The 27,750-nt window shown below is 37.6% G+C and overlaps 2 protein-coding genes across 5 annotated transcripts in view; one reads left to right on the top strand and one right to left on the bottom strand.

The window, feature by feature from the left end:
• RALGPS1 (Ral GEF with PH domain and SH3 binding motif 1) overlaps positions 1 to 27,529 on the bottom strand; it is a 71,521-nt gene extending 43,992 nt beyond the window's left edge. For all 4 annotated transcript variants that reach the window (XM_054393588.1, XM_054393587.1, XM_054393585.1 and 1 more), the window contains exons 1-7: positions 27,473 to 27,529; positions 26,577 to 26,684; positions 24,734 to 24,784; positions 21,981 to 22,064; positions 21,398 to 21,487; positions 19,693 to 19,785; positions 16,766 to 16,892 (exon numbers count right to left, since the gene is read on the bottom strand). In XM_054393588.1, coding sequence (XP_054249563.1) covers positions 16,766 to 16,892; positions 19,693 to 19,785; positions 21,398 to 21,487; positions 21,981 to 22,064; positions 24,734 to 24,784; positions 26,577 to 26,684; positions 27,473 to 27,529 — 610 coding nt within the window. The remainder of the gene's footprint in view (positions 1 to 16,765; positions 16,893 to 19,692; positions 19,786 to 21,397; positions 21,488 to 21,980; positions 22,065 to 24,733; positions 24,785 to 26,576; positions 26,685 to 27,472) is intronic.
• ANGPTL2 (angiopoietin like 2) lies at positions 6,683 to 12,660 on the top strand. Its single transcript, XM_054393584.1, has 4 exons — positions 6,683 to 7,490; positions 10,796 to 10,989; positions 11,225 to 11,495; positions 12,136 to 12,660. The coding sequence occupies exons 1-4, from the start codon at positions 6,683 to 6,685 to the stop codon at positions 12,333 to 12,335; spliced, it is 1,473 nt and encodes a 490-aa protein (XP_054249559.1). The 3' UTR covers positions 12,336 to 12,660.
• Positions 27,530 to 27,750: the final 221 nt, after the last annotated feature.

The raw sequence follows: 27,750 nt of genomic DNA on the forward strand, positions 1-27,750 counted from the left end.
AAAACATCAGTATTGTGCAAATGTGTGAATCTCATCCTTCTTATACATGCTTTATCATCTATCTGGATATTTCTAAAAGGCAGTTAGTTAGCAGTTTAATTATGGTGCATTCAATTCTGGCATGTCCAACTTAGACTCAGTCCCTAGACTATCAAAGCCTTTGAATCACAGCAATTTACAAGGATGGGAAGAGTTTGTAAGCGTTGGACCTTGGCTATCCATTCGTCAATGGAAGTCACATATTACCAAAACCAAAACAAAACCCCCAACAAACAACAGAAATCAAACCAAAAAAGGAAAAAATATGACACATTCATAAAATGGAATTTTACAGAATTAACTTTCTCAGGGATGTAATACTCTGGGAACCTTTTTAGGGAGGTTGAGTGACAGCAACAGAACATGGCAGCAGTTTGTTATTTTTACAACAGCTGTTGTCCCAAAGATCTAATGACTTAAATGAATCCTATTTTATTTTGACAGCTTACTGAGCACTCCTGCTTGATTTTAAGATGTCAGGTAGGAAACCTATTCCCTCATCTTGTTTACAAACATTGTCATAACTGAAGCCCCATAAAGATGTCTCTTTAGCTTTAGTTAGTTTAGTAACATACAGGACACTAAAAATCTAACTTTCTGAAGTGAGAATTGCTGCTATATTCATCATATACCAGCTTCTGATGCCTTAGCTCCTCAAATCAAATTAGCAGGATTTTTCTTCATTTGATTATCTCTGCAATAAATTCAACTGCACTGCAACTCAACTAGTTACTGAAGTCCCCAGAAAACCCCTCCTGTAACATCCTAGTTCTAGCACAGAAAATGGTCTTCTCTGTAAGGCAGTCTCCAAGAGGAGACACAGTGTCACGTATCACTTGTACAAAGCTTCATTTATAGAGCTCAGTGCATCACATTTTCGTACCTACAGTCCAGTGGCTTAGTAACATTTTGCTATATATAGACAAACAAGAGCAGCACCAAGAAGCAATTCTACTGCTTTTACCTACTGGGTTATGCTCCTTATCTGTAGGAGTAACTCATACCAGCGCAATTTAAGATACAAAATTTGTATTGTCCTATGAAATTCAGGTAATCATTTCCCACGTTTATCTTAGCTAAGGCTTTCCACACAAGATTTACACAGATAACGATTTTGCTTTTGTATTACTCCAAAATGCTACAGTAGAGGTGATTCTTCCTTAAATGCCAAAACATTTCCTCTGTCAACTCATTTGTAAGCCAAAGTTAAACATAATAAATTCTCGGCCACTGTCCAGTGGTCCTCCTACAGCCTCAGCTCTTTTTCCTTCAGAACACTGAAAAGTTTAGTTGTAAAAAGAACAAAGTAAAAACTTAAGAGACAAGATTCTACTCTCTGAATGGTTGAAAGACTCAACACTGCAAAACCACTTCAGATCTAGATGCAAACACTGACGATATATTCAGGCTTTCATAAACACTCTTCTTTCCAGAGTAATATTAGAAATGTCTATATATGAAGAAATTCCATCCCCCAAACCAGCCCTAGGGTTGAAAGGCTACTCTACACAAAAACCCCAAGGACAGGTATTTCATCAAATCAGAAAGAGACACTTAACCAGTCCGTTCTGTAAAAATGAGATCCTCTGAAGCACAAAGTTTAGAACCAACAAATACTGAAAAACATTGGAATATCCGCAATGAAACATGTATTTTATTAGAAGTAGCTTAAAAAAAGAAAGTCCACAGTACTGACATTGCTAATTTTTAATGCTTCCTCTTAAGGCAAACTGATTAAAAAAATGAACATTTGCCAAATTAGTATTTTGTGTGTAGAAATATTTTGACTTTGTGTCAATTCAGGCTCAAGACAGCAATTAAAGTATGGGACATGAAACATCTGCTTGATTTTTAGATGGTAGAATATTCAAATCTTGTTGAAATGTCATGTATAAATTCCAAGGTATTTGTAACAGTAAGATATTTGTAATATTTTTACTAACCAAAAGTCCCATATAAACATGACAGAGTACAGGCCAGAAAATTTCAAAGCAAAGCCAAAGAAAGATTTTTATTTACTTTTTCCCCTTTAACCGACAGGAAAAAAACAATCAAATACTGCAACATCTGATATCCCTTTCAGAAAGTTTATTTCCTCTTTTTTTTTTTTTTTTTCACCAGATCATGGGAACATCCTCAGTTGGGCAAACAATGAATGAGCAAACAAACCAACTTATTATTACCTACTTCCAATTCTATATACAGATAGCCAAACATTTAGTCTGCAAACTGGAATTTTAACCAAAGTGCTTATGCTGGCTGGGAATATGAAGAATACTGTGATTACAGCCCACACAACAATGCTGCCAAAAGTTTTCTCACAGATGCAGTTATACTGGTAAAAGACGAATGGAATAATAATAAAAAATATTTTTCCTGAGTAATCTGTAGTGCCAGGTATGATAAACACACACAAACCTGGGTTTAGGTACATCTGCACAAGAGCAAGTTTGCCCCAACTCAACACCCATGAAAAATACTTTCACAAATACACAAATCTTGAACAGCCAGAATCTAGAAATTAATTTGCTTCTAACTAATTTTTTTTTCTAATTATATGTTCTTCTTAAGTTGTAATTAAAATTACAGCTGTTTAAGTGTGCTTCTTTCTCTCCTCCCATTTTTTGTTTGTACATTTGTTTTGTCAGCATGAACAAGGATAGCAGAGAGGCATGCAGTATTTCCACTAATAACAAAATTTGTACGAAGCCTGCAGGGAAGCTTTCACATAATGTAGTTCTCTACAAAGGTGAGTTAGAAGAATCTACAGTTACCCAAGTGGAATTTGGCACTGGGGACAAATGCAGTCTCAGTCATAGAGTTCCCTCCTAGTCTGCTGCAGAAGAGCTACTGAGAGAGGGAGAGAAGAAAAGGGAGCCTGAGAAACAGGATGAACCCAGTGATCAGCAAGCAACAGCACTAGTTAAGTACAAGGAATATGAGCAATTACTTGGCTTAAGTGCAACAGAAAAACTGAAAGGTAGTGTATGCTAGACATTGAGTAAGATCGATCTTCCTCTCCCATGGGAAAGAATTTTGCTGTTTTAAGAATCTGATGTTTTCCTACTCAAAGAGGAGGAAGAACATCATTAAAAAGCATTAAATGCTTCCTTAAAATTTTCCCTGGCATCCCTCCCCAATTCCTCCAGCAAGCTTTTTTCTCCCTGAAAGATTAATCATTGAGAGATGCTCAAGCAAGCATGTTGGTTCTGAACTTCATTTGAATCCATCTGCAGAAAAGAGGAAATGCCGTTTATGTCATGTAGTCCATCACAACATGCAACAGGCCACATTTTGAATGATGATTTTTTTTCTCAACTGAGCAAGTACAGATAAAAGACTTGGAAATCCCTCCATAAACAGACTGCAAGAAGTACATCTGAAGCCAGCATGGTTCTTGTTTCCCTTTGTACAGGAGCATTCTCTTACCAATGTACTTATCCTTCCAATGCTTTTTCTTATAGGGAGAACACCTTAGAAAAGGTGACATGCAAGCAAGATTGTGAGAGAGACACATTTCAGCACAATCTAATCACACTGGTGTCATTCACTGGTGGCTTACCTTCTGCAAACAGTAGCCAAACTCTGGAACAGCCTTCCTAGAGAGGTGCTCTCAAGCCTGTCAGCACTGAAGAGGCATTTGGACAATGCCCTTAACATGCTTAATCGTTTGGTCATCCCTGAATTGGTCAGGCAGTTGGATAAAATGATCACTGCAGGTCCCTTTCAACTGAAATACTCTTCTGTTTTGAAAGATGTTAAGATGAGGCTGATGAACTCTGTTCTGTTTTTTTCTTAATTAGGTCTTAAAAAGGGGAAAAACCCAAACTGTTTTATGTTGCTTTGTATTTCTTCAGTAGAAAAGAATGTGCAACTTAAATCCTCTGCTCAACTAAAGATACAAGACACTGTAAAAAAGACACAAGTGAATTCTGAGGAAATTATTTTCTTTTCAGTGGCCACAATAATTACAGTTTTTGAGGCGGGGGAAAAAATCCCAACCTATTTCAATTGAAAGAGTGAAATAAAACTCATTTTACACCTACATCCAAGAGACATTTGCAAGAACAGTCCATCTGTGCAGAAATATGAGGCTTGGAAAACTGCCAGAGTTTCCAAGTGTGACCTGCTGTGCAAATGCTGATTATGCAAGTTAAAGCTGTCTGGGGTGAATTTATGTTCCCTGTTTTCCAGGGCTCCAAATAACATTCCTTTACTTTCAGAAACCTAACTCCCAACTTTTATCTGACAAGTTTTCAAGACTCTCAAGTTCTGTAAAGCACTTGACAAAACAAGTTTGCAAAACAAAAACTGAGTTTATTCTGAATAAGAAAATGAGGCAAAAATGTGCATCCAAAAACTATAAGAAGGATCAAGTCTTGATCACTTTGGTTTGAATAATTAACAGAAGCATTTACAGAAACCTCTATGGTTTATTTCAGAACAACAGAAAAAAGTGAATGACTGACAACCATATCTCATCTCATGAGTAAATTTTTCAGCATGCAAATCCGTCATCATCTTGATACTCTTAAAATAAAATTCTTTATAGTCAGCACCTGCCTGTATGACAGAACAATTCAGACTGGATGGGACCTCACCTTCACCTTGCAAAACAAGGCTAATTTCAACATTAAATCAGACTGCTCAAGAGCCTTGCCTACATCCACACTGTAGGCACTTCCAGGAATGGGGATTCCACTGCCTCTTTGGTTGACTGTTTCAGTCCTTGGTCACCCTCATTGTGAAATTTTTTCTTTCTAAAGCCCAAAATAAGTTTTTCCTCAGGCAGTCTCTAACCATTGACCATTGTAAGTTCACTGTGTACTTATAAAAATAATCCATCTTCTCTGCACACATTCATTAAGTAGTTGAAGGCAGCAGCAAGAAGCCTCCTTCACCTTCTCCTCTGGAGGCTAAAACACCTCTTTCTTTTTGCTTCTCATGTATCACCTCTTCCAGCTTCTAGCTGTCCATGTTGGTTGTGCCCAGCTGGACTCATTCCAGTTTCTGACACCATGTCATGTTATTTAAAACATGCCATTGTACTAAGATGACCAAGCAGTAAGGTGACAGTTATTTAAACACTAAATGGTTATTCCACATGAAATGGTTTCCAAGCAAAGACAAATATGATGGTAGCACCACCTTGACTTTAAAAAGCATCAAGCAGGCCTTGCCCACTGACAAGCTCCATGCTGCACTTCCACCCCTTTTTATTTATTTTGGGAAAACTAGGTTATTATATACACATGCCTATTTAAATTCAGTAACAAAAAGCTGTTAAAAACACATGGTATCAAAAGTGCTGTTCCAGCAGCTGATATGAGAGTGATCTGCGACAGGGGCATTCCTGGCAGCAGTGACAATGTTCATATTTCCAAGAGACTGTTGCCTAGGAAGTTCTGGTATTGACATTTTTAACAGAGATTGTGATGGCCTCAAATTTCCATCTTGAATAATAATCTGATCTGAGAACTACGTAATAGATTCATAGAATCACAGAATAGTTTAGGCTGGAAGAGACCTTAAAGATCACCTAGTTCCAACCTGCCTGCCACAAGCAGGGACACCTTCCCCTAGATCAGGGTGCTCACAGCCTCATCCAGCCTGGCCTTGGACACCTCCTGGGAGGGGGCATCCACAACATCCCTGGGCAACCTGTTCCATAGTTTCACCACCCTGACTGTAAAGAATTTCTTCCTCATCTCCAGTCTAAATCTGCCTTCCTCAGGCTTAAAGCTTGTTTCTCTTCATCCTATCACTATTTCACCAGAAGGCTCCTGTTGCAGTATGTCAATAAACACTACCAGCTAATTTTAATAGCTGGGGGTCATCTTTGTCCACCATGCATATATACATGTGGTTTACCCCTGCCAAGAAGAGACCAGGCTGAGTGTAAAGGCAATGTCTCCAGTGACAGTCACAATAAATATTTCAGTTGTAAATTCCACTAGTCTGGAAAAAACCAACAGATTTTACACTGCCTGTATTTGGGCAGTAGAATTTTGAATGTGTAACTTAAGGACTCAGGTTAAATAACTTTTTCCTTTTTATTTTTTTTTTTAAACTACAAGGTTCAAGACTGCTGACCAAAGTAAAATTGTACCATTGCACCTAAGCTGTGTCTCCTGCGATCTACATGCAGTTAGAAAACACTGCAAATGAGCTGTTTAATATTATTAGAACTTTTACCAGCACATACTAGCTTACACTCTGTCTACACTTAAAGGTTGTATTTGTAACTGTAAGAAATGAAAACATAACTCATATTTAAATGAAAACACTAATCTCAGAAACTTTTGTGGTACTTGCCTGGAGGAGAAGACTCTTCAAATCCTGGTATTTAGTACTTGGTTCCTTGTGGTTCTTGGCAGGCTTTGGATAACTAGTAAGTAACTACAGATCTGGCCACAGAATGATAGAATGATGTCCCCTTTAGCCAACATAAATTCAGGTTGCATGAGAAAAATCTTCTGTACACAGCCATACTAATTACTGTGTGGTATTCCGTAAGTTTTAGAACAGATTATCAGTTGTAAATTTGCATTGACTTCCTATTTGTTATTGACTGTTAAATTTATTTTAAAACAGATTTTCAGAAGTTCCTTGCAGAAGAATATTTGACCAGAACTAGAGGATCATGACGACAACAAGATTCATCTGTTTAATGCTAGTATCTGTTGTGGGAGCTACTGCAAGTGAAACTCAAGAATTTGAAGGCAACAAGGAGGAAACAGAACAAGAATTCATTTACATGAACAGATACAAGCGTTCCAGTGAGACACAGGACAAGTGCACTTATACCTTTATTGTACCTCAGCAGAGAGTGACAGGTGCTATTTGTGTAAACTCTAAGGAGCCTGAAGTTCTACTTGAAAACAGGGTAAACAAGCAAGAGTTACAGTTACTTAACAATGAACTTCTTAAACAAAAGAGACAAATCGAAACTCTCCAGCAACTGGTAGAGGTGGATGGTGGGATTGTTAATGAGGTGAAACTCTTAAGGAAAGAGAGCAGGAACATGAATTCTCGTGTCACACAACTCTACATGCAGTTACTACATGAAATCATCCGAAAGCGTGACAATGCCTTAGAACTTTCACAACTTGAGAATAAGATTTTGAACCAAACTGCAGATATGTTGCAGCTTGCAAACAAATACAAAGACTTGGAGCACAAGTACCAACATCTGATGACGATCGCCAATAATCAGTCGATAATAATTGCCCAACTGGAAGAACACTGTCAAAGAATGCCACCCATAAAGCCACTGCCACAAACACCGCAGCCACCAAATAAAGTGTACCAGCCTCCTACTTACAACCGCATTATTAACCAGATATCTACTAACGAGATTCAGAGTGATCAGAACCTAAAGGTTCTGCCACCTACCTTACCAACCATGCCTGCAGTGACCAGCATTCCAACTTCAACTGATAAACCATCTGGTAAGTAATATGTCTTCATTAGTTTATGCTCACATGCAATGAGCAGCATCTTAATTGTAATATCAAAAATACAGGCAGAATTTATTTAGCAAAATAAATGCAAATGAATTATTTTGAATTAATTGAGACTTCGTAGATCTGATGTTGTCTGTGTCCCTATCTTCTGTATTTTTAACATACATGTCTGTAGTACAAGCACAGGGAAGGAAAAAAAAAAAAAGGGAAATAAATTCTGAATGTTTAGCATATTGAGACAGATTAGCCCCACAGATTTTTCCCCATTTTATTTTCCCTTTTATATTACATGTATGAGATAAAGGAGTTGCAGATAAATCTTATTAAGAGTCAATCATCTAAATTTCATTTACCTGTGCCCAAGAGGGAACTGCTCTAATTCATGACATCTGAAGAGGTTTGACACTGTGTGTATACTTTCATGAAGTTATTACAGGTTTGTTGAGCTACCATGTGATAATTTTTGTGCTGGTGTAACTCAAATAGGAATACATATCTGCTCTCCAACTCACATGAGACCCCTGTGCCCTAAGACAGGAGCAAAGAGAAGCAAGTGGTGGAATAATAAGGAATATTATACAGCCCTCATAAGAGCCTTAAGAGTTCTGCCATAAGCAAGGTTAGAGGCATCTGAAATTATATTAGATATCACTTGATCTGATACAGAAATATCAGGTAAAGAATCTAGTTTCAAGTATGGTCTGACATACTTTAAAAAAAATAGTCAAGTACTGTGTCCCATTTTAAAGAAATCTGTTCAGCAGTGTGTGGGCAACAGGCACTTGGCTTCAGAAAAAAAGACAGGGAACACACAGACATCTGAAACCAAGACTTGAAACAGAGTAAGGCACATGGAACTGTACTCAGAACATATTACGAGACTGTTTGTGACATTTCCAAATGACATCATCAAACTCCTTAGAGCTATCAAATCATGCAACTTCCACATTAAAAAGAAACCAACTTATTTCTCCATGGAAATAGTCATAATGACAGAAACTTGAGCAGGTGTTTCAATCTGAAGTAGCCTCCAAAACACTGCCACAAAACAGTTATTTCACAATATTGTCAAAGATGAACTCACCAAAGCTTGCATTGTGGCAGGTAGAACCTCACCCAAATATATGATTCTAACATTCTATGTAAAACAAAAAACCAGGAGAAAATCAGGTCTGGGGTTTTTTTTTTGAGCAATACACTACAGAATGGTCTCTTCAATAACTACACTTGGATCTCAAAGTAGGTTCAAGCTTAGTACAGTATTTCTCTGCTTCTCTGTAAGTGACGTATCTTTCAAACATTCTTTAAAGATCTTTCTCATTCCTGTTACACTCTCCTGAAAACTCATTAACTAGTTCACAACTTCCTTGTGCTGATAAAATGCCTTCTTTTTGGTTTCCCTTTTTTTAAAAAAAAGTTGTGGCCTCCATTATTTCACCATCAAGATCACTTGCACTGCTTCCTAGTTCCCATTTTCAATCAGCTCTTCCCTACTTTACTAGGTTCAAATGTAATATATCCCATGTGCTGTGTTTTTCTTTTTTGCTTTCTCTATTTTAGTTATCTATGAAAAAATCTATCCCTAATGAATTCCAAAACCTGGCTGTATATTTTTTTTATCTCCTGTATTCTTCTCCCAGCAGAGTTGGAAGTTGGTAACCAACTGGAAGAGGTAGGCAACAAACGTCCAAGGAAAAAAAAATAATTGACATTTAAGTAAATTATGCACATAGATCATGCAGAATGTAAGACTACAGTTACTTCACTGCTTTAAAACAGATCTTGTATTTCCCATTCATTTGTATTAATGATTTTAAATTAATTAAAAGCTTTGTGGATCCAAGCTTCCATATGTAAGAACTTGAAATATCACATCTCATTTCCTTAAAGTACTATGCAGTGTGAAAGTATCAGTGCAAAGCAGAACTAGATGAATCTCTGCTTCCTAAGAGCAATTACATGGACCTGTTGGAGCAGGGCCAGAGGAGACCAAGACAAGGATGAGAGAGCTGGAACCACTCTGATTTGAGGCCAGGCTGAGAGAGTTGGGGTTGTGCAGCCTGGAGAACAGGAAGCTCCAGGGAGACCTTCTTCTGGCCTGTCTGTACTTAAAGGGGCCAATAAGAAAGACTGAGATAGACTTTTTAGCAGGGTCTGATGTGACAGGATGAAAGGTGATGGCTTAAAACTAAAAGAGGGAGATTTAGACTAGATAGAAAGAAAAAAAAATTGTTTTACTGTCAAGGGTAGTGAGACACTGGCCCAGGTTGCCCAGAGAAGTAGTAGATGCCTGAACCCTGGTTGAGAAGATCAAAAAAAGTCCCACCCTCAAAACACTGAATCTGTTTCTATGAACTTAATTTATTACTATCTCATTTACTGAGCACAAGAGAAACTCTAGCATTACCAGTACTGGACAGTGAAGTATGAGAAAGGGTAGATGAACTGAAATAATTTAAAGAGAATCTCTTGATAGCAATGGATTAGGATTCTTGTTGACTTCATTTCTGCTTATGCAGCAAAGCAACTAGGGGGATCTACCTAAATTTCTCACTCATTAAAATGGAATCCACTATCTTCCCACTGGAGAAAATGTCTTTAAAATCATAAATGTGAGGTACTTTCAAAAGTCATAAGGTCTTTATGGACTCTATTAAACTTGGGGGTGGGGGGGGGGAAAAGGCATCTCCTGAAAACAAAAAAGCATCATCTGTAGTTTTTGTGAATGAAAAATATCTTTAAAGTCTTCTCACATCTGAAATTTCACTCACTATGTAAGTGAGCAATCCATGTTACCAATCTTAACTTCTATTTTTGTGTTATCATTAAAGTGACAACAGTAACACCCAAGTCCTTAATTTAAGTTGCCAGTCCCCTTGTTAAGATCTGTGCCACTGACTTTTCAGGGCATGTAAAAAGCTGAATTTCTCAAAGACAAAGTCAAGTTTACCATTTTTTTCTCCTAAAGGAAATTATTACTATTAATACTCATCTCTGGAGTCATTCATAGTTTCTTTAAGCTACAAACAGTAAATGCACCTGCCTCTAAAAAAAAAAAAAAAAATAAACAATCTACCTTTATCTGTACTTCATTGTGAAATGTTCCAGAAATGAAGTTACAACAAATTAATGTTTGAAAACACTTAGTGGACACTGTACTTTCAATAAGAGGAAGACCAAACAGTATTCAGAAGCAAACCTACTGTCAAAAGCTATTAAGTCAAATCTCACCCTGCATTAAAGATACACTCAGCTGCATTTTGATGCAGAGTCCTTCTGTTTTGACACAGGGCCCTGGAGAGACTGTCTACAAGCATTAGAGGACGGCCACGATACCAGTTCCATCTATCTTGTAAAACCAGAAAACACAAACCAGCTTATGCAGGTCTGGTGTGATCAACGGCATGACCCTGGTGGCTGGACAGTCATTCAGAGAAGGCTGGATGGGTCTGTCAACTTTTTCAGGAACTGGGAAACATACAAGGTCAGGACAAGTGAGCAGTTTAATGTTTTCTATCCTCTAAAAATTATCGGTAAAAGTTCATTTAAAAGATGAATTTAGAGTTTGGCTAACAGCTTGAGAAGGAGCTTTTGTGTTCATCCTTCCAGAAGAGGAATTCTCTATCAAATAAGTTGCTATGGGTGTCTACTTAACACACACAGATTTACCACTAAAGGAGATACACAACATTAACGTGCTGCTCTTGCTTCCTTTACAGCAAGGATTTGGTAATATAGATGGAGAGTATTGGCTTGGATTAGAAAATATTTATTGGTTAACAAATCAAGGCAACTACAAACTGCTCATAACAATGGAAGACTGGTCAGGTCGAAAAGTGTTTGCTGAGTATGCCAGCTTCAGACTGGAACCAGAAAGTGAATATTACAAGTTGAGACTGGGACGCTACAATGGCAATGCAGGAGATTCCTTCACTTGGCACAATGGGAAACAGTTCACTACGCTGGACCGGGACCACGATGTCTACACAGGTACAAGGCCCCTTGCTTTTTTGGCCATTCCCCTTCCCCTGTCCATCTGTCCTGCTACCTGCCCCTATTCCTATTCCGCCCCCCCCCCCCTTTTTTTTTTTAAAGGAAAAATACATATGGCCATACCCCCACAAATTACATTTTTAGAGATTTGGGATTTGGTAACACAGGAAGGCCCCATCCCTGGAGACATTTAAGATCAGACTTGTGTGGCCTTGGGCAGCCTGATCTAGTTGGAGGTATTCCTGCTCACTGCAGGGGAGTTGGACAAAATGACCTTTGAAGGTCCCTTCCAACCCAGTGCAATCTGTGAAGCACAAATTGACGTGTCTACCCTTTTATCTTCTAATAACAAAACCAAAATTGTCATTGAATTATCATTTACACTAAGCAAGTAAAATATGCTGGGGGTTGTTATTTGAGATAGTAATGCAAACAAGTTTTCCAGCAAGGGAGAGTAACACTACCTTGTCCATCTGTACAACCTAGCTACAGAGCTGGTTCCTGAACAGCTCACATCCACCTCGACCATATGGTATCTACATGTTCAACACACAGTTTAAAAAACGTTTGTAAAAATGGGTTTGTGCTCAGCTTGATTGCTTTACTCCTAAGACTGAACCAGAGCTTTGTTTTGCAGGTAACTGTGCTCATTACCAGAAGGGAGGATGGTGGTACAATGCGTGTGCTCACTCTAATCTCAATGGAGTTTGGTATCGCGGAGGCCACTACCGCAGTCGCTATCAGGATGGTGTTTACTGGGCTGAATTCCGAGGGGGATCATATTCACTAAAGAAAGTTGTTATGATGATAAGACCTAACCCAAACACATTCCACTGAAATATCTCCTCTCTTGGTTTCCTTTCTTGTTCTAAAAAAAACACATAAAGCTAGGATGTTATTACCTGGAATTATCTTTTCGGAAAGGAAGAGTGTAAGATATTGTACATTTGTTGCTAAGATGTGAGGGCTTGTATATTGTATAGTCAAGAATCACTCCAGGGGAAAAAAAAGTTGAAGAAAAAAAGAAGGAACTGAAGTGACAACATTCAGAACACTTCTTGGTACTAAAAGTAGTGATATTAAGCCTTTTTTAGAACTGGCAGTTTAGATGGATTGTAGATAAACTTTCTGGTTTTTATTCCCTGTAAATTAAGTTTGGATGGTAAAAATACTGCCATGACACTTAAATATTTTTGTATGTTCTATTATGTATAAATATTCTCAAATACAGGAAATATTACAAACTGTACAGCAAGAGTTTTATTATTATTATTATTAGCAATGAACTGACACAGGAGATCATATCCTTTGAACTGTGTAGCTGGTATATGTACATTAGTGTGATTATTCTGATTCAAGGATAACTGCCATAAATAAAGTTAGTACTAAATAATTGGATTTTGAGAGCAGATACTCAAACCATTGTGATAAATCCAGTCTTTCCCTCTCACACTTTGAACATTTTAGTAATCTGCTCCTCTAAGAATTCACATTTGATTCTAATATTTGTAGATTAAAAACACTAATGAATTTTCCTACCCAAATGAAGGAGCTACCTGCATATGGAAATGAAACCAAGGTTTACAACAGATGTAACGTGCTGTATAACCAACACACTGTACTACACAACAACTGCCACAGTATTTTGTACATTACTTCACTCATTACCTGCTGTGTAGTCTCTGTAATCAGAAATGGCTGGATATAAATGAAAGGGATTATCCAATTTTGCAGGCAAATGATGGATACAAATATATAAGCTATTTAATATTTTTAGCCAGTAGATGAAAATTACGTAAAAAGAAGTTACCTGTAGCCAAAAGAAGTTATATTTACCATATTCCACAATTATAACATACTACTGTCAAATTATCAAATAGATTTACTCATCTATATTTAGAGGTCAGTCACAATTTAGGAAATACAGACTGGGATTATTCTAATATTCTTCTGAGGTAGGTTCCTAGAACAGATTGTTACAAACACCCATTTCAAACAGCAACTACAATGAAAAATAGAAGTTAAAGAATGCATACAAGAGGGGAGCCTCTAGAAGTTCAATCTAGTTTTCAGTAAGCCTGTAAGACATTTACTGTGTGTTTGTGTGTGCTTGCACACTTTTCCCCTTATTACCTCATCACTTCTTTACCACAGTATGATGTGCATTAAACCGACATGATGTAGCATGTGTTGTATATAAAAGTAGGGTTTTTAATATATTAGATTACCCCTGTAATATTGTAATCCTTTAATAAAGCAACAAATGTTATTTTGACACGTTCAGACTTCATCCTGTTTTAGCTCAGATTATTCAAAGAATCATTACTTAATTTCACACCACTCTGCCTCGTGACTCAAACCAATTCTGATACAGAACTCCTGTTAACAGGTGTGAAGTGTCTAAATATTGCAACATCAAAAGCAAAGCAATTCTCAGCTGAGAAAAATAGTAGATTTCCACACATCCCAAGGAGGAAGAACTTTTTGTAGGTTCTACAAAACCCCAGATTTTCAAACAATTCAAGCTTTATTTTCCACTGATCTATCTACTGGACTGTGGAAAACAATTACATTTTAGGCAACATTAAATGCATCTACTGGCTCTAGAGCCTGGCAGTGCTCTAACAATCAGGATTGTAGCGTTAAGGCAGTAAAATTCCTGTTGGCATCTACAGATAACCACTACTTTTGCAGAAGAAAACCCACACAGTAGACTGATGTCTTAACTCCACAAGATAAACAGAAAACAAGTTACATTCAAGAGACTATTAGAACACTCATAGCAGCACTACAGTTGATGCTGGAGTACAAGAATAAAGGCAGATACCTGAGAATTCTTAGCAGGTGTATATCTCACCCATGCAGAACATATAGTCCCTATCAGTCTATAAATTCATGAAGGGTAATCAGAAAAAACAGGATCTTGTTTCCCCTCAAACTTCCTCCTAAAGATGCTTTCCAGACTTAGGCACTGGTCATTACAGATGCAGATAAAGAACAAGGTATATTTAATGCACACCTAATGAGAGCGCCCTACAGGGAGGGAACACAATTCTGCTTTCAGTGATCACTGAAAAAACAGCTACCAAGACTTTTATTTTTCAGCCCCAAAAAATATCCCAGACATAATGCAGCATAAACAACAAAGCAGTAGAAAAGCAACCCTCAACTGTAAGCACTAACAAATTTGCTGTCTTGCAGAAAGCCTTAATGCACGATATGAAAAGTCTGTCCAGATGACAATTTTGAACATGCTTGAAATAAGTGGAGGTGAACTCTGGTATGCCATGTAGACATAGGCTTTTTGGACCTATGCAAACAACCCTGGATAGAAGATTAGCAGAAAAGAGAGCACTTCATGATTCTAACTCTGATGAAAATCAAACCAAGCCTGAATTCAAAGTTCGTTCCTTCAAAGAAGCATTAGTCAGCTCAACAGACTGACAGGACTGCTGTATACAAACAGTACACAGATGCATGAAAACTTTACACCCCTGAATGCTGGTCTTCCACTCCATAAATACAAATACAGTAAGTAAATAACTCCCAGCAGTTGTTCATATCCTCTACCTCTGAACCTAAAAAGCTTCTACATCAAGCTGTGCATGACAACATATTTCTCAATAATTCTAGTGCATCTATTTTCTTCTCTTACAGTCTCTTGATAAAGAACAAAAGAAATTCTGCAAAGAACAACTTGCAAAGGATCCTACCTTTGCAGAAACATGCCCCTTACTTTTGGTGGTGATGGGGAACAAAAACCCCAAACAACCAACCAAAACAAGCCAAAACAAATCTATCTCCAAACCAATAAAAAAGGCACAGTACCATGTCATGCTTTCTTCTGTTGATTAGTGCATATACTTCAGAAGAAACAGCAAAAAAGCAAAAGGAATCAAGACTCTAAAAAGCCTGCTGCAAACTAGATGAAGTTACTGATGGTTTTGAGTGCTTACACATCCCCCTAAAGGGGGCTTGTGTGGTCTCTTGAGTACTTTAGGGCTGCAAACAAGCCCAAGGTGCTAAAAAGCCTATGCAAAAAGTAAAGTTTTCCTCATGTATCTTCCTTGAAATTCTGTGAATACATCAGGAATGCTCATGCTTAAGTAAGAGGCAGCACATTGATGAGAAGCCTTCTAAGAGCAGAGCACATTCTCTAAGAACTGTTCTGTATCATTCCTAGAATACTTCACTTCTCAGATGTGTGGCTGTAATTGTAGGTCATTAGCTGGAATTCCTATGTCAGGAATAGTAGCCATTCCTTGCACTTTAGGTAAAATTTGAACTAGAATTGGAGTTTGTGGCTGTATCAATACTTTAAAATGTTTAAAGACATCTCTTTATTGTGTAATTCTGCTGCTTATACCTTGGTCAAACATTAGTGACTTGTGCTGAATATCTACAATGAAAATTCCAGAGTCGGGTTTATTATTACTTTTTTAAAATAATTTTTGTCTGGAAGACCTATTTTTAGAATGGTCAAAACAATTACTTCAACAGGACCATGCTTTGCATATGTAGACTGCTACAGGAAAGGCAAGTCTTTTCTTGAGCACTAGAAAATAATTACACTCAATTGTCTTATTGTTTCTATTACATACAGAAGACAGTTAAATACTTCTTAGATTAACTCTTTCTTTTAAAAAGCCCACTACTAGAAAGACATTCAGTACCTGAATATCCTTCTTTAACAGAAATCTGTTTTTTTGCAGTGTTCCTCAGGAATGCAGCACAGTTCAGTAATGGGCAGGAACTGTGAGTTAAAAGAGCAGTTAGGGAAAGAATGATCTAGTGTGTCTACAGGAGTAACACAGGGGAATACTGAGGAGACAAGTCAATCAACTGAACAGACTACAAAGTTTGCACCTCTCTTTTAAGTATTTATAAGAAACTGACACAAACCCACAACTACACCACAGAGATATCACATTAGGAGGTATCTGTAAAAACAGACCAGCAAACATGAAAGCTACAGGAGCAAGGTTTTTAATCATGTTGCACTCAGACATTTTAGAAACCCAATGCTCTGAAGACAATGACAACAAACACGTGTATGCCCATAGTTTAAGATGTGAAAGCTGCACTATACTACAAGTCATACATCCTAAACAGTGTATAGCTCATAAATACCCATCAGGTATTATTTTTTCTTAATATGAAGGGAATCATACCTGCTATAGGCAGTGTCTTCCATGTGTTGTGTGCAACATGCTGTATTTGTGCTTGTCAGTGAAAATGAGCTACAGATGAAGAAGGTTCAGACTCACCTAAATATGGAATAGTAGGAACCATTTTTAAGCTTCTGATGTACTCTCTTGTCCTCTTATAATTATCTTCCTTGGACAGTAAATAGTCTAACTTCTCAAAGGTGGTCTTGTCTTTGCGATTCAAAAGCTATAAAATGAAGGAGATCAAACAATTTTAAAAGATGAATCCGCACAAAGATAACAAATAATAACATTTGCTAAATGTGACAGGACGAGGGGGAATGGAATAAAGCTGGAAGTGGGGAGATTCAGACTGGACGTGAGGAAGAAGTTCTTCACCATGAGAGTGGTGAGACCCTGGAATGGGTTGTCCAGGGAGGAGGTTGAGGCCCCATCCCCGGAGGTGTTTAAGGCCAGGCTGGATGAGGCTCTGGCCAGCCTGATCTAGCATGAGGTGTCCCTACCTATAACAGGGGGTTGGAACTAAATGATCCTTGTGGTCCCTTCCAACCCTGACTGATTCTATGATTCTAAATCACCCGCAGTGAAAGACAACATAGTCAAGATCAAACTCCTCATCAACCAAAGCAGCACAGCTGTTGGAAGATGTGCTACCTATTAAGAGTAAAAAGATCAAAATGGAATTTGGTGTAAGTTTTAAGCTATGAACAAATAGCTTTGTGGCCTTCCAGTGGAGGGCCACAAAAACGATCCAAGGGCTGGAACATCTCTGCTATGAGGACAGGCTGATGAAGCTGGGGTTGTTCAGCTTAGAGAAGACTCTGGGGAGACCTTAGTGCTGTCTTCCAACAGCTGAAGGTATCCTAGAGAAAGACTGAGAGGGACTTTTCATAAGGGTGTCTAGCAACAGAACAAGGGGGAATGGTTTTAAACTGAGGGAGTGTAGGTTTAGACTGGATCTTAGGAAAGAATTCTTCAGTATGTGGGTGGTGAGACACTAGAATGGGTTGCCCAGAGAGGTTGTGGATGCCTCCTCCCTGGGGGTGTTCAAGGCCAGGCTTGATGAGACCTTGAACAGCCAAGCCTAGATGAGAGATGTCCCTGCCCATGGCTGGGAGCCAACATTGGAGTAGATGATCTCTAAGGTCCCTTCTAACCTAAGTCATTCCAGGATTCTATGAAATACAGTAATTGTTTCTGAATAGTTTATCAAGAATCCACATACATCTCACCTCAGAGAGTTGCATGACCTCAGTAATATTACATTTTTTGAGGAAAAATAAATATATTACAGCCACCAACATTCTCATAGTTTATCAGAGTCGCTAAAAACTCTTTGGACTTTGAAAGTAGGAATAGCAATGGATCTCTAAACAAAAAGGTACCATTTCAACAGAGCCTTACTGAAAGCAAGACAGCTTTTTGGAAGAAAGTATAGGGAAAATAAATTATTATCAAACTTAAACTTCTGTTTTCTATCACAGGACTTACTACAGTAAATCAGAAAAATATTTAGCAACGCAAGAGATCCTAAGATGATGGAAGATTGAAAAGTAAACAAACAAACAAAAACAACCCCCAGATCTGCAGCCATAAAAACACATTCCCTATTTCAGCTGGTTTTAGAAATACCAGCAATATTTTTAAGATTGTTTTAAAAGCCAATTGAGGCAGACTGACTGTAGAATTATGGCAACATACAATGGCTTCTTGCAGTTGTACTTTCTGACAATAGGCAGCTGTTCCACAGCACATTTCTTAATACACCTCTTCCTCTGTAAAATTCCACTTCTCCCACTACAGAGCTCTTAAGCCTAGTTGTTCTGCTTCTGGAGAATTGTGGGGCTGCTCACTGCCATGGATATGCACTAACTTGCTTCACTCAGGCTAGCTCAGAACAGGATGGACTTGACAGGAGTCATCAGTAAAGCACCACTGGAAACAGGAGCCCTGAGGCCCTGAGCAATTCTGGAACAGTGAGTGCCACATCACGTTTAAGTAACAGCTGTTAATAAAAAGTAATACAAAAGGTACAAGAATGAAAAGATTCCAGAATAATTTTGCTGTTTTCTTTCTAAACAGCACTGAGGCCCTAACTCTGCACTGTGTTGCATTTTTGAACTACTGTGCCTACAAAGAGCCTTATACCTCTTGAGGCTGGAGTTATTCACACACTTAAGTTTCATATGTTAGCAATTTTCTCTGTTTAACTTCCAACTTCATGAAGCTGCTCAAACCAGCAAACTCCTACATAGTTATTGGACTACAGCCTAATTCTGAGCAACTAAGCCATAAAAATAAGTTACAGGCATTTTAAAGACATAATAAAATTAGGTAAAAGAGTTAAGTACAACTTTATCAGTTCTGAACAGTTGTGGTGATCCACACTGAGTGGAATTTATAATAAATAAATGAGAATTAGCTACTTCTGTGTATACTTAAAGATAACAGCAGGTTTACATTATAATTGTGTTTTCCACTTAAAGTAATAGTAAACTTAAAGTAAATTTAAATGAGAAATTCTGTCCTCAAAGAGACCAAATTTCTTAAAGTGGAATTACAAATACTTTTAATTTCTAAAAATAGATGAAAATTGAAATGCATCACAATAATCACAAAATTAACACTTCTATGTTGGGTAATGGATCTTTTTTCTGTCTTTCCTTTTAGGCAACATATTAATGACACACAATCATTTAGATAATGGGATACAGTAGATGAGGGTCTTCTAAGATTAGGGATCAACTAAAGTCCTCTTGAAGATAGAATTGGTGGCTTCTAGAGTAGACAGGAAAGCAGGAAACTCTTAGAGGGAAAAAAAAGTTTGGTTTCAAATTGCAGCCATTTAAACCCTCCTTTCACAAAATATTTAATGGATCACCACTTCTGCTATCACAGACCACCAAAAAAAAAAAAAAATAGAAACAATCTTCTTCCAGAGAATGCAATTCAACATTTCAGTAGAGTTCAGAAAAATCTCAGAATTCAAATAAGACAGAAAAGACAATGGTCAAGGAACAACTTACGGCCCAGGTTTTGGTCAGTCTGAAGATAGGTGCACTCTGCAGTGCTGACACCACAGACATCAGTGAATGAAGGTTATTCAGTTCCAGAAGCTTCTAAAAAACAAAAACAAAAACCAAAACCAAAACAAAACCAACCAAACAAAAAAAACTTTTAGCACATCAAAAAACAATGCAGGATTAATCACAAAGTTGCATTAATAAAATACTACATTTTCCAGTAATTGCAGACAACATTAACCAGTGATGGTAATATGCAAAATTCTTAATATAGCTTTAAAGTTGCAAATTTTTCAACTATAACCCTCAAAACAACAGGCATTTCACTTGAAAATACCAACTGTATTTAACATGAATTTGTTATTTTCTAAGGCTGTTCCATCAGCAACACAAAACATGAAAAAAAGTATCTGATGCATTGTTCTTGAACACTAGTCTATCTGTGGAAAGAAAAAAATTTAATTGAGCCAAAAACAACAACCAAAGATGCTGAAGACCCTTTTAGACTTAATACAACTTTTTATTTTGCAATCTGTTTCACAGGACAAATTTTCCTCACTTCGCCATACTTTAAACTCACTGTGCTGACCATTACTCAAAGCACATTGATCAATGTTTTGAGACAGGTCCACGTGTTTTGTACAAAGAGACAGTATTTTGGCATAAAGCTGTCTTAGATGGCAAAGTTTCCTACAACACAGTTCCAAAAAGAACTGCTGTCATGTAGCTGCCTTGTAAATCTGAAAATAAGGCTGGATAGATCCTTGAGTGATTGATTTACTTGTAGTTCAGGAGTATTGCAGAAAGATCTGGAATTTATTGAGGGAAAGGAAGGGGGAAAAAAAAAAAAGGCCAGAATAGAAGAAAAAGAGGGCATGTTCTCCTTTTTGTAGGGAAAAGAACCACCCCACTTACTTTTAAAGGCAACCTAGCACCTCCAAGTTGACTATTTTCCTACTACTTGGCACAAATGCATAGTCCAGACACTTACTCAGATACATTCTCTGCATAAGCACAAAACTGCTAAGTAAACTGATTGGAAATATTCCCAATACAAAAAAAATATTTTGTATTATCAGAAAACATTATTCTAATTACCTACACACATACCATTTCACACATACAAGATTAGCACTCAGGCCTTTGATCCAGGTGCTGTCTTCTTACTACTATCAGGAAGCATCACACAGGGTCAAACAAAACAGAATAAAGAATATTTTATAAAAGAATTATTTTTTTAAAGAATGGACTTGTAAGATGCAGTGCTCAAATTCATTAAATGACTCAGCTTTAAGAGTAGTACCATACAAGAGCAACTACAAGTGGAATCCAAGCCTTGCAATCGCTGATGTAGAAGTATGAGTTTTCTTTTCACAAAGGCTAAGTTTGAACAGGATGGAGAGATAAAAGACCCAAATAGTTTACAACCATATTCAGTGTTGGCAACATGTAGCCATTAACAAGACAAATCACTTTTAAACTTGTTAGGCAAAGGTACAAGACAAGTCAACCTGAAGTGGGTAGTTTAATTTAGCCAAGTAAAAGCAACAGATGCCATAGCTTTATCTTGTTCATGTGGCACAACACAGCAGATATGCTAAAAAAGAACATTACCCTCTGTAATCCAACAAGGGTTCATAGCAGTAGTGCAGGAACAAACAAGAAGGAAGTAAGATTTTAAATAATAGTACAAGAAATTTGCACTTACTTTAGCTATTTTCACAAAATGGCTCAGTATTTCTGCTCTTATTTTTAAGGTCTGTGCTGTTAATATTTCTCGTACAACCCAAAAACTGACCTATAAAGTAAAGACATATAACTGAATTTAATTACAAAAGAAAGGACTTCATTAGATGAAGTTATATTAGTAAAGTCTCACGATGCTCCAGGGAGAAAACAGATTAAGGAGAGTTCTGATCCCATGAATTCTCACCTGTGCAGTTCCATTACCTAAAAACATTACCGGTGGGTATAAGGAGTAGGTAGAAAAGTGAGGCTATGCTGAGAACTGAATGAGCAGGGGAGACACAGAAAAAGAAGGAACAGAACTGATAATGCTGTACCATGACATCAGCAAAACATTATTAGTTCCTAATAATTAGGAACCAGTAGTCTAGAGAAACAACATGAAAATGTGAACAAAGCAAGTGAAAATGTGAAGGGTCACTTCAAAATCTTAATCCTCATTTAGAAAAATATTCTTTCTTAATTCGTGGGAGTAGTTCTGTTTAGCTTTACACTCAAACAACTGTCAAACAATACCTGTTCACCACAGTAATCAAATAATTTACCTGGTTAAACCTCCTAGTAAAGGCAACAATATTTGGAGCAAGGATATGTTTTTCCTTCTTATTCCATCCACAACTGATTAGTTCCTAGGAAACACATTTTAAAAGTGTCTTAAAAATCAATAATGTTTATAAATGTTTAAAAAGTTAAAAGTGATACATGATGAAAGCATTTATCAGGTAACTACTAAAACCAATCCAAGGCACTGATTTGACAGTTAAGTCTAACCAAACACTTCAAGTGTTTTCCTGATCTACAGGAATGATGTGATTTGTGTCTTCTCCAGATACTATGAAAAATGGCTATCATTTTTAGTCAGATACAGAGAGACTAAGCATCACAGATTCATAGAACAGTTTGGGTTGGAAGGGACTTGAAAGATCATCCAGTTCCATCCTCCCTGCCATGGGCAGAGACACCTCCCACTAGACCAGGTTACTCAAGGTCTCATCCAACCTGGCCTTGAACACCTCCAGGGCAACCTGTTCCAGTGTCTTACTCCCCTCACTGAAAATAATTTCTTCCTGATCTCCAGTCTAGACCTGCCCCCCTCCTTAGGAGAAGCAAAGCAGTTTATTTTAAGTTCCCGATTCCAGATTTCAGCCTTGGCTCATCATGGAATTCGAGCACAGGTATCCACACCAGAGTCAGTGCCACCACTCAGGTATCTGACCTGTGTTCAAGAGTCACAGGCAACAGGACCACCACTACTGTACCTCTGCCAGACACCACCTCTTGGCAGCATCATTTCTGCTCCTTTGTTCCACAACCCAGCTTTGTCATCCAGCTACTTCTTTCTGTACAGTAACCTGAGCCATTCTATGATGATGACTACTTCAAAATCAATCCAATTCAAACTTCCAAGAAAAATCAATGTTTGTAGCATACCCACAACCATAGCTAATCCATTTCAATGCATAAGAAAATGCCAGTGTTCTTTGGCAAAAAAATCATCTTTCACCTAAATGGCAAAATAAATAGGAGAAATTCCTGTGAGAAACATAAACAAAAGAGCTGAAAAGTAGATTTTCTCCTTAAACTGTATTAAATTATGCATTAAAAAAAATTGAAATTGTAACTAAAACTGTGATTTAGCCAGAAAGAAACTCTCCATTTGCCAATGGTTATTTCAGGTAGTTCCAAACATATTTACACAGCCTGGTTCTTTTCAGCTACAGATTCACGCTGCCACCTATCTATAAAGCCTTTTTATTCAGATCTGACAAGTGGTAGATACATACATCCTGGAAATGAAGCCTCCATCACACCAGTTCTAAATCACTCTTCTGTTTTTTGGAACCTCAAAATTCAATCAAAAAGTTGTTTAACTTGCCCAGTGTATGCTATTAACTTCAGACACCTTCACATGAAAAGGCAGAGAGTCAGCCAAAGAGAATTCTGCCTCTGAAAAGCACTTTGTACATTCTGATAAACAAAATACACTCTCAAGATGCAGAGATCTGCATGTTCCTGTGTGAGCATTTCCAGTTCCAAACATATTTTGTATTCCAATCTTCCAGCACTTAAGCCTTCTGCAGACAAAATTGCCAATTCACATCTGTCAAGGCACAGCTTCTCCACATGATCAGTCCATGTCTAGTCTTAAGAGGCTGGAAAATTATGTGTTTATGTGGAAAAATCTCAATCACTCTACGAGGGACAGCAAAATTTACATTTGTCAGAAAAATGGAAGAGTTCAGCAATCTAAGGATATTAAGCAATTGCCAGAGGGCCAGGGATCAACAATGGAAAATCCTGTGCATGGTAAAATCATTTGACTAGGTTTAAAATTCAGACTGAATAGGAAGGTTGATAAGAGTAAGTGATCCAACATGCCCCTGCTGAATGTTTTTATACTGCTAAAATGTACTGTGCTCTAGAATGACACTTCATCTTTTTGTATGGAAGGATGCAGGCAATTTCCTCAGTGCACACAGTCACAAGAAACTTTCCAATGAAGTGTGCAGGAAAATCCTGAAATTTGTGGAGATTGCAATTTCCAGGACTTCGGAGAAAAACCAGAGTAAAGTTACACAGAAATCTAGAATGTAAGCATAGCTGTTTCTGCTGGAGAACAGAGAACTGTTAACAGACATCTTGCACTGAACTCTTGCAAAGTACAATCCAGATGTACTTTTTACTAACAACTCAATGGAAAAGCAGAAAAAAGCCTTAGCAATTTCTAGGTTTAAAGGGTATGTATTTGAGATAAGATTTGGCAAGCAGAACTCTAAAATCTTGACTCCATCTATGCATAAGCTCATGTTAAAGACTAAAGAAAAACTAAGAAAACACTTCCCCCAAACAACATTCAACAATAGGCAACTCACTAAAGCAACCAGCCCAACAGCTGCTAAGGAAATCTCTGTGCACAGTTCTGCCCTAGAAATTAGCTCTGACATCCAGCAAAACATTTCAACCTCTCCATGGATTTTCTTCATGCCCCCTTTCTAGCACAGGAAACTGGAAGCATTCTCTCCTACTCATGTGCCAGTGTATTTACCATCATTTCCTGCATATAAAAGCTGATTCTGCTGAGCAGTTATGGCCATCTTGCACAAACAAGTATGAAATGGAGGGACCATAACTCTGCCTTCATCATACCCAGTGATGTAATAAAACAAGTGCATCGTGAAACACAGGTTTCAACAAGAGTATTTGCCCTTCCCTCTCCCATGCTGTTAAGGGACACCAAAAGAAGACTCCTTATGTAAAATGGACAACACAGAATTCCAAAGGTGTTAAGAAAACCTACCTCAGGCTGTATAGCTTTAAATACTGGTGTATCCATCAGTGTAATCTGGCTCTGCAATAAAGAGAACAGTTTTAATAATGTGTTATCATGTATTCATATCTAACCTTTAGTAACTACAAAACATAGTCACATTTTCTCCATAGACTAGAACTGACCAGTCCTGAATCCAACCTTCCCTGCCCAGGCTAACATCCCAAAAGCAGAAACTGAGCTGCAACATGACATTATATTCCCTTATATTTACCAGCTGTGACTAAGTGAAGGTTTGCAGCACCAGCAGCAGTCTAACCAGTAAAACTTGTGGATTTCAGTCTTTATGTTAAGACACCAAAACCAAAATTCACTAACACTGACAAGCTGTTGGACTTTTCGTTATAGATGTGATTACCATCAGGGAATTTCTCCTCTGTTGCCTCTAAATTTAAAGAGGAACACAACATGCTAAATTTAGAAGTGACCTTAACTTGGTTCCGTTCCCTTTGTCTGAATATTTATATTCAATACACCAATCCCATCTTCTGCTTCAAGCCTCACTGCCAGTCCTACAGATAGACATTTCAATTTTTGGTTTCTTTAGGGGTTGGTGGGACTTGTTCTGTTCATTGCTACAGGTGTTCAGTGGAACTGGAGAGAGAAAAGTAACTGACAGAAGTCTGGACTTCAGAGTTAAGTTACAATGACATCAGGGGTCACATGAGTGCACAAGTGTGTTTTTAAAGTGCACCATTAAATCAAGACCCTCATCAACAAGCTTCTGTCTCAAACCAACTGCACCAGGATTTATGAACATAATAGAAAACTGATGAGCTAGAAGTTACAAGCAAGAGTACCTTCACTTGATCCTTTTATAAATACAGTTCTGAGATCACCACATTCACTTGTGCTGGTGCAGACTATACACTATGCTCTAAGCTGTCTCTGGGCTTAATATTCAGTCTCCTCTGATGAAGTTAACTATCTCTGAGTGATTTTACAGGTCTGTCTAAACTGTCACTCTATTAATTTCTGAAGGTAGTCCTTGGATCATCTGAACTCAGATGAAGAGCAACAAAAGCATCAGGCCATTTTTTAACAGAGTTGATGCAGATATGTCAACCAATTATTTCTGGTAACAGCTCTCATCTGTATAGCTGTATTAGTGTTAAAAAAACTTCATCAGAATTTGGTCCAAAATAAGAAACTCATTGGAATAATGCAGGCATATCTCCAGGACTTCTTTGTGAACAGGTACTATACAATCTTATGAGGGAAACATCATTTTGATGCCCAGAATATTAATGGAAACATTGAACTAGGTTCAATTGCTTTCATTCTCACTCTTACCTGCACCCCAGCAAGTTAATATATAGGTAAAAACAAAAGACCAAGCACAAGAAGTGTATTGGATTTTTGCCAAAACTATAGCACTGCTTTCAGTTTAGTACTGAAAACAGTTATTAAGGAATGGAAATTGTTTCTCTCTACAAGCTGCTTTCCTGCTTTAAGAAACTGATGCTTCAGCAGGAAAGATGAGTACTAGTGGTTTCAATTAAAAGAGAACCAAACTGGGGATAACTAACATCTTTAAACCTATGCCAGGGTCTTTTAAAACTCTGGAAACATTCAAATGACTTCACGTGGAAAAACAAATATGCTGTGGTATCAGGTCAGTGAAGCCCCAAGATGTGGTTATTTTGTTAAAGTTTCTATAACCAGAAATTAATTTTCAATGAACTTGCAGCGTTCTTGAAAAGGACTTTTTTTTTTTTTTAAAGAAAAAAGTTTTATGTATTTTCTTAAATATTCTGAAAGTTCTAAATATTATACAAGCTTAAATTAAAAAAATAATACTATTTCAACTTACAGCAAACTCCTCAGGAGTTACTTTCAACACATCAAATACAACTGCATCGTAGCTTTTATTGGCATAATCGGAACTCCGCCCTTCCAGAGAATCTGAGCTGCTACTACCCTACAAAGAAAAAAAAAAATGTAGGCTTATCTGCAGAATGATGAATTGCATGTCAAATGCAGAAAATAAGTCTGAAAACATTAAGAAATGACAAGGAAATGTATGAACTTCAAAAAGCTCCAGACACTCAATTTCAAAATTTAAAATTTAGCATGGCTCACAAATGTTTCCAACTTTCTCCTGAGAAAACCACAGGGACATACAACTTCAGCTCTACAAAATTTCCAGCTTTAGAAAGCCATTTTTAAATCAGTAGGGTAGCTAAATCTCAAGAAATCTTCAGTTGGCTGCTCTGGATCTACAAACACAGGCTGTGAGCTGTGCACAGCAGGTCAATGAGGATCTAAGCAGTTTTTGGAAATAGCACAACAAGAGCTACCTGGTCTCCAAAGGATACAAAGGGTTAAAATGAACAAAATCTTACAGAGCACTTTCCTACTAGCAGACTAGTAAATTCCCCAAAAGATAGAACTGGAGTACTTGTGGCTCCAGCTGGATGGTATGTTACATTGCTCTTAACTCAGTAATAAACAGCTGCTCTAAGTTAGAGAGTAATGGGTGAAAAATGCTATTTAAAACCAATCTAAATAAGTAGTCATCAACAATAATAAAACTGGTTGTGAACTCTGAGAACTATGGAGTGTTCTAAATTCACTCTGTTGTCAAATACTACACTGTTTATAAGGAAAAGCATTGACATGACTAGCATGGAAGGGCTTCAGTGAAAGTTGACATAAGCCAGAATTTCCCTTTTGATACAGGAGCTAACAAAACCCAAGGAACTGTACCTCTGGAGTGGCGGAGGTGACCTTCACATTGGCCATGAAGTCATTCCTTTTATACATGCTCTCCCCAAGGTGCAGGAAGTTTCAGCTCAGCCAGCAATGGTGAGACAACATGATGAAAACAGAATTCCTGCAAAGCAAATGTATTTGTGCAAATGAATAAATAAAATGTAAGCCCCCCAGCAATACAAGAAACTTCATTGTTCTCTCAGAGAAAAAAATAAAACTACTTTAGAAGCAGAGGATATTGGAAGCTAGATTCTCTTTTCTCTTTCAGTTAC

The sequence above is a fragment of the Indicator indicator genome, chromosome 28, assembly GCF_027791375.1.
Source record: "Indicator indicator isolate 239-I01 chromosome 28, UM_Iind_1.1, whole genome shotgun sequence".
Lineage (NCBI taxonomy): Eukaryota > Metazoa > Chordata > Aves > Piciformes > Indicatoridae > Indicator > Indicator indicator.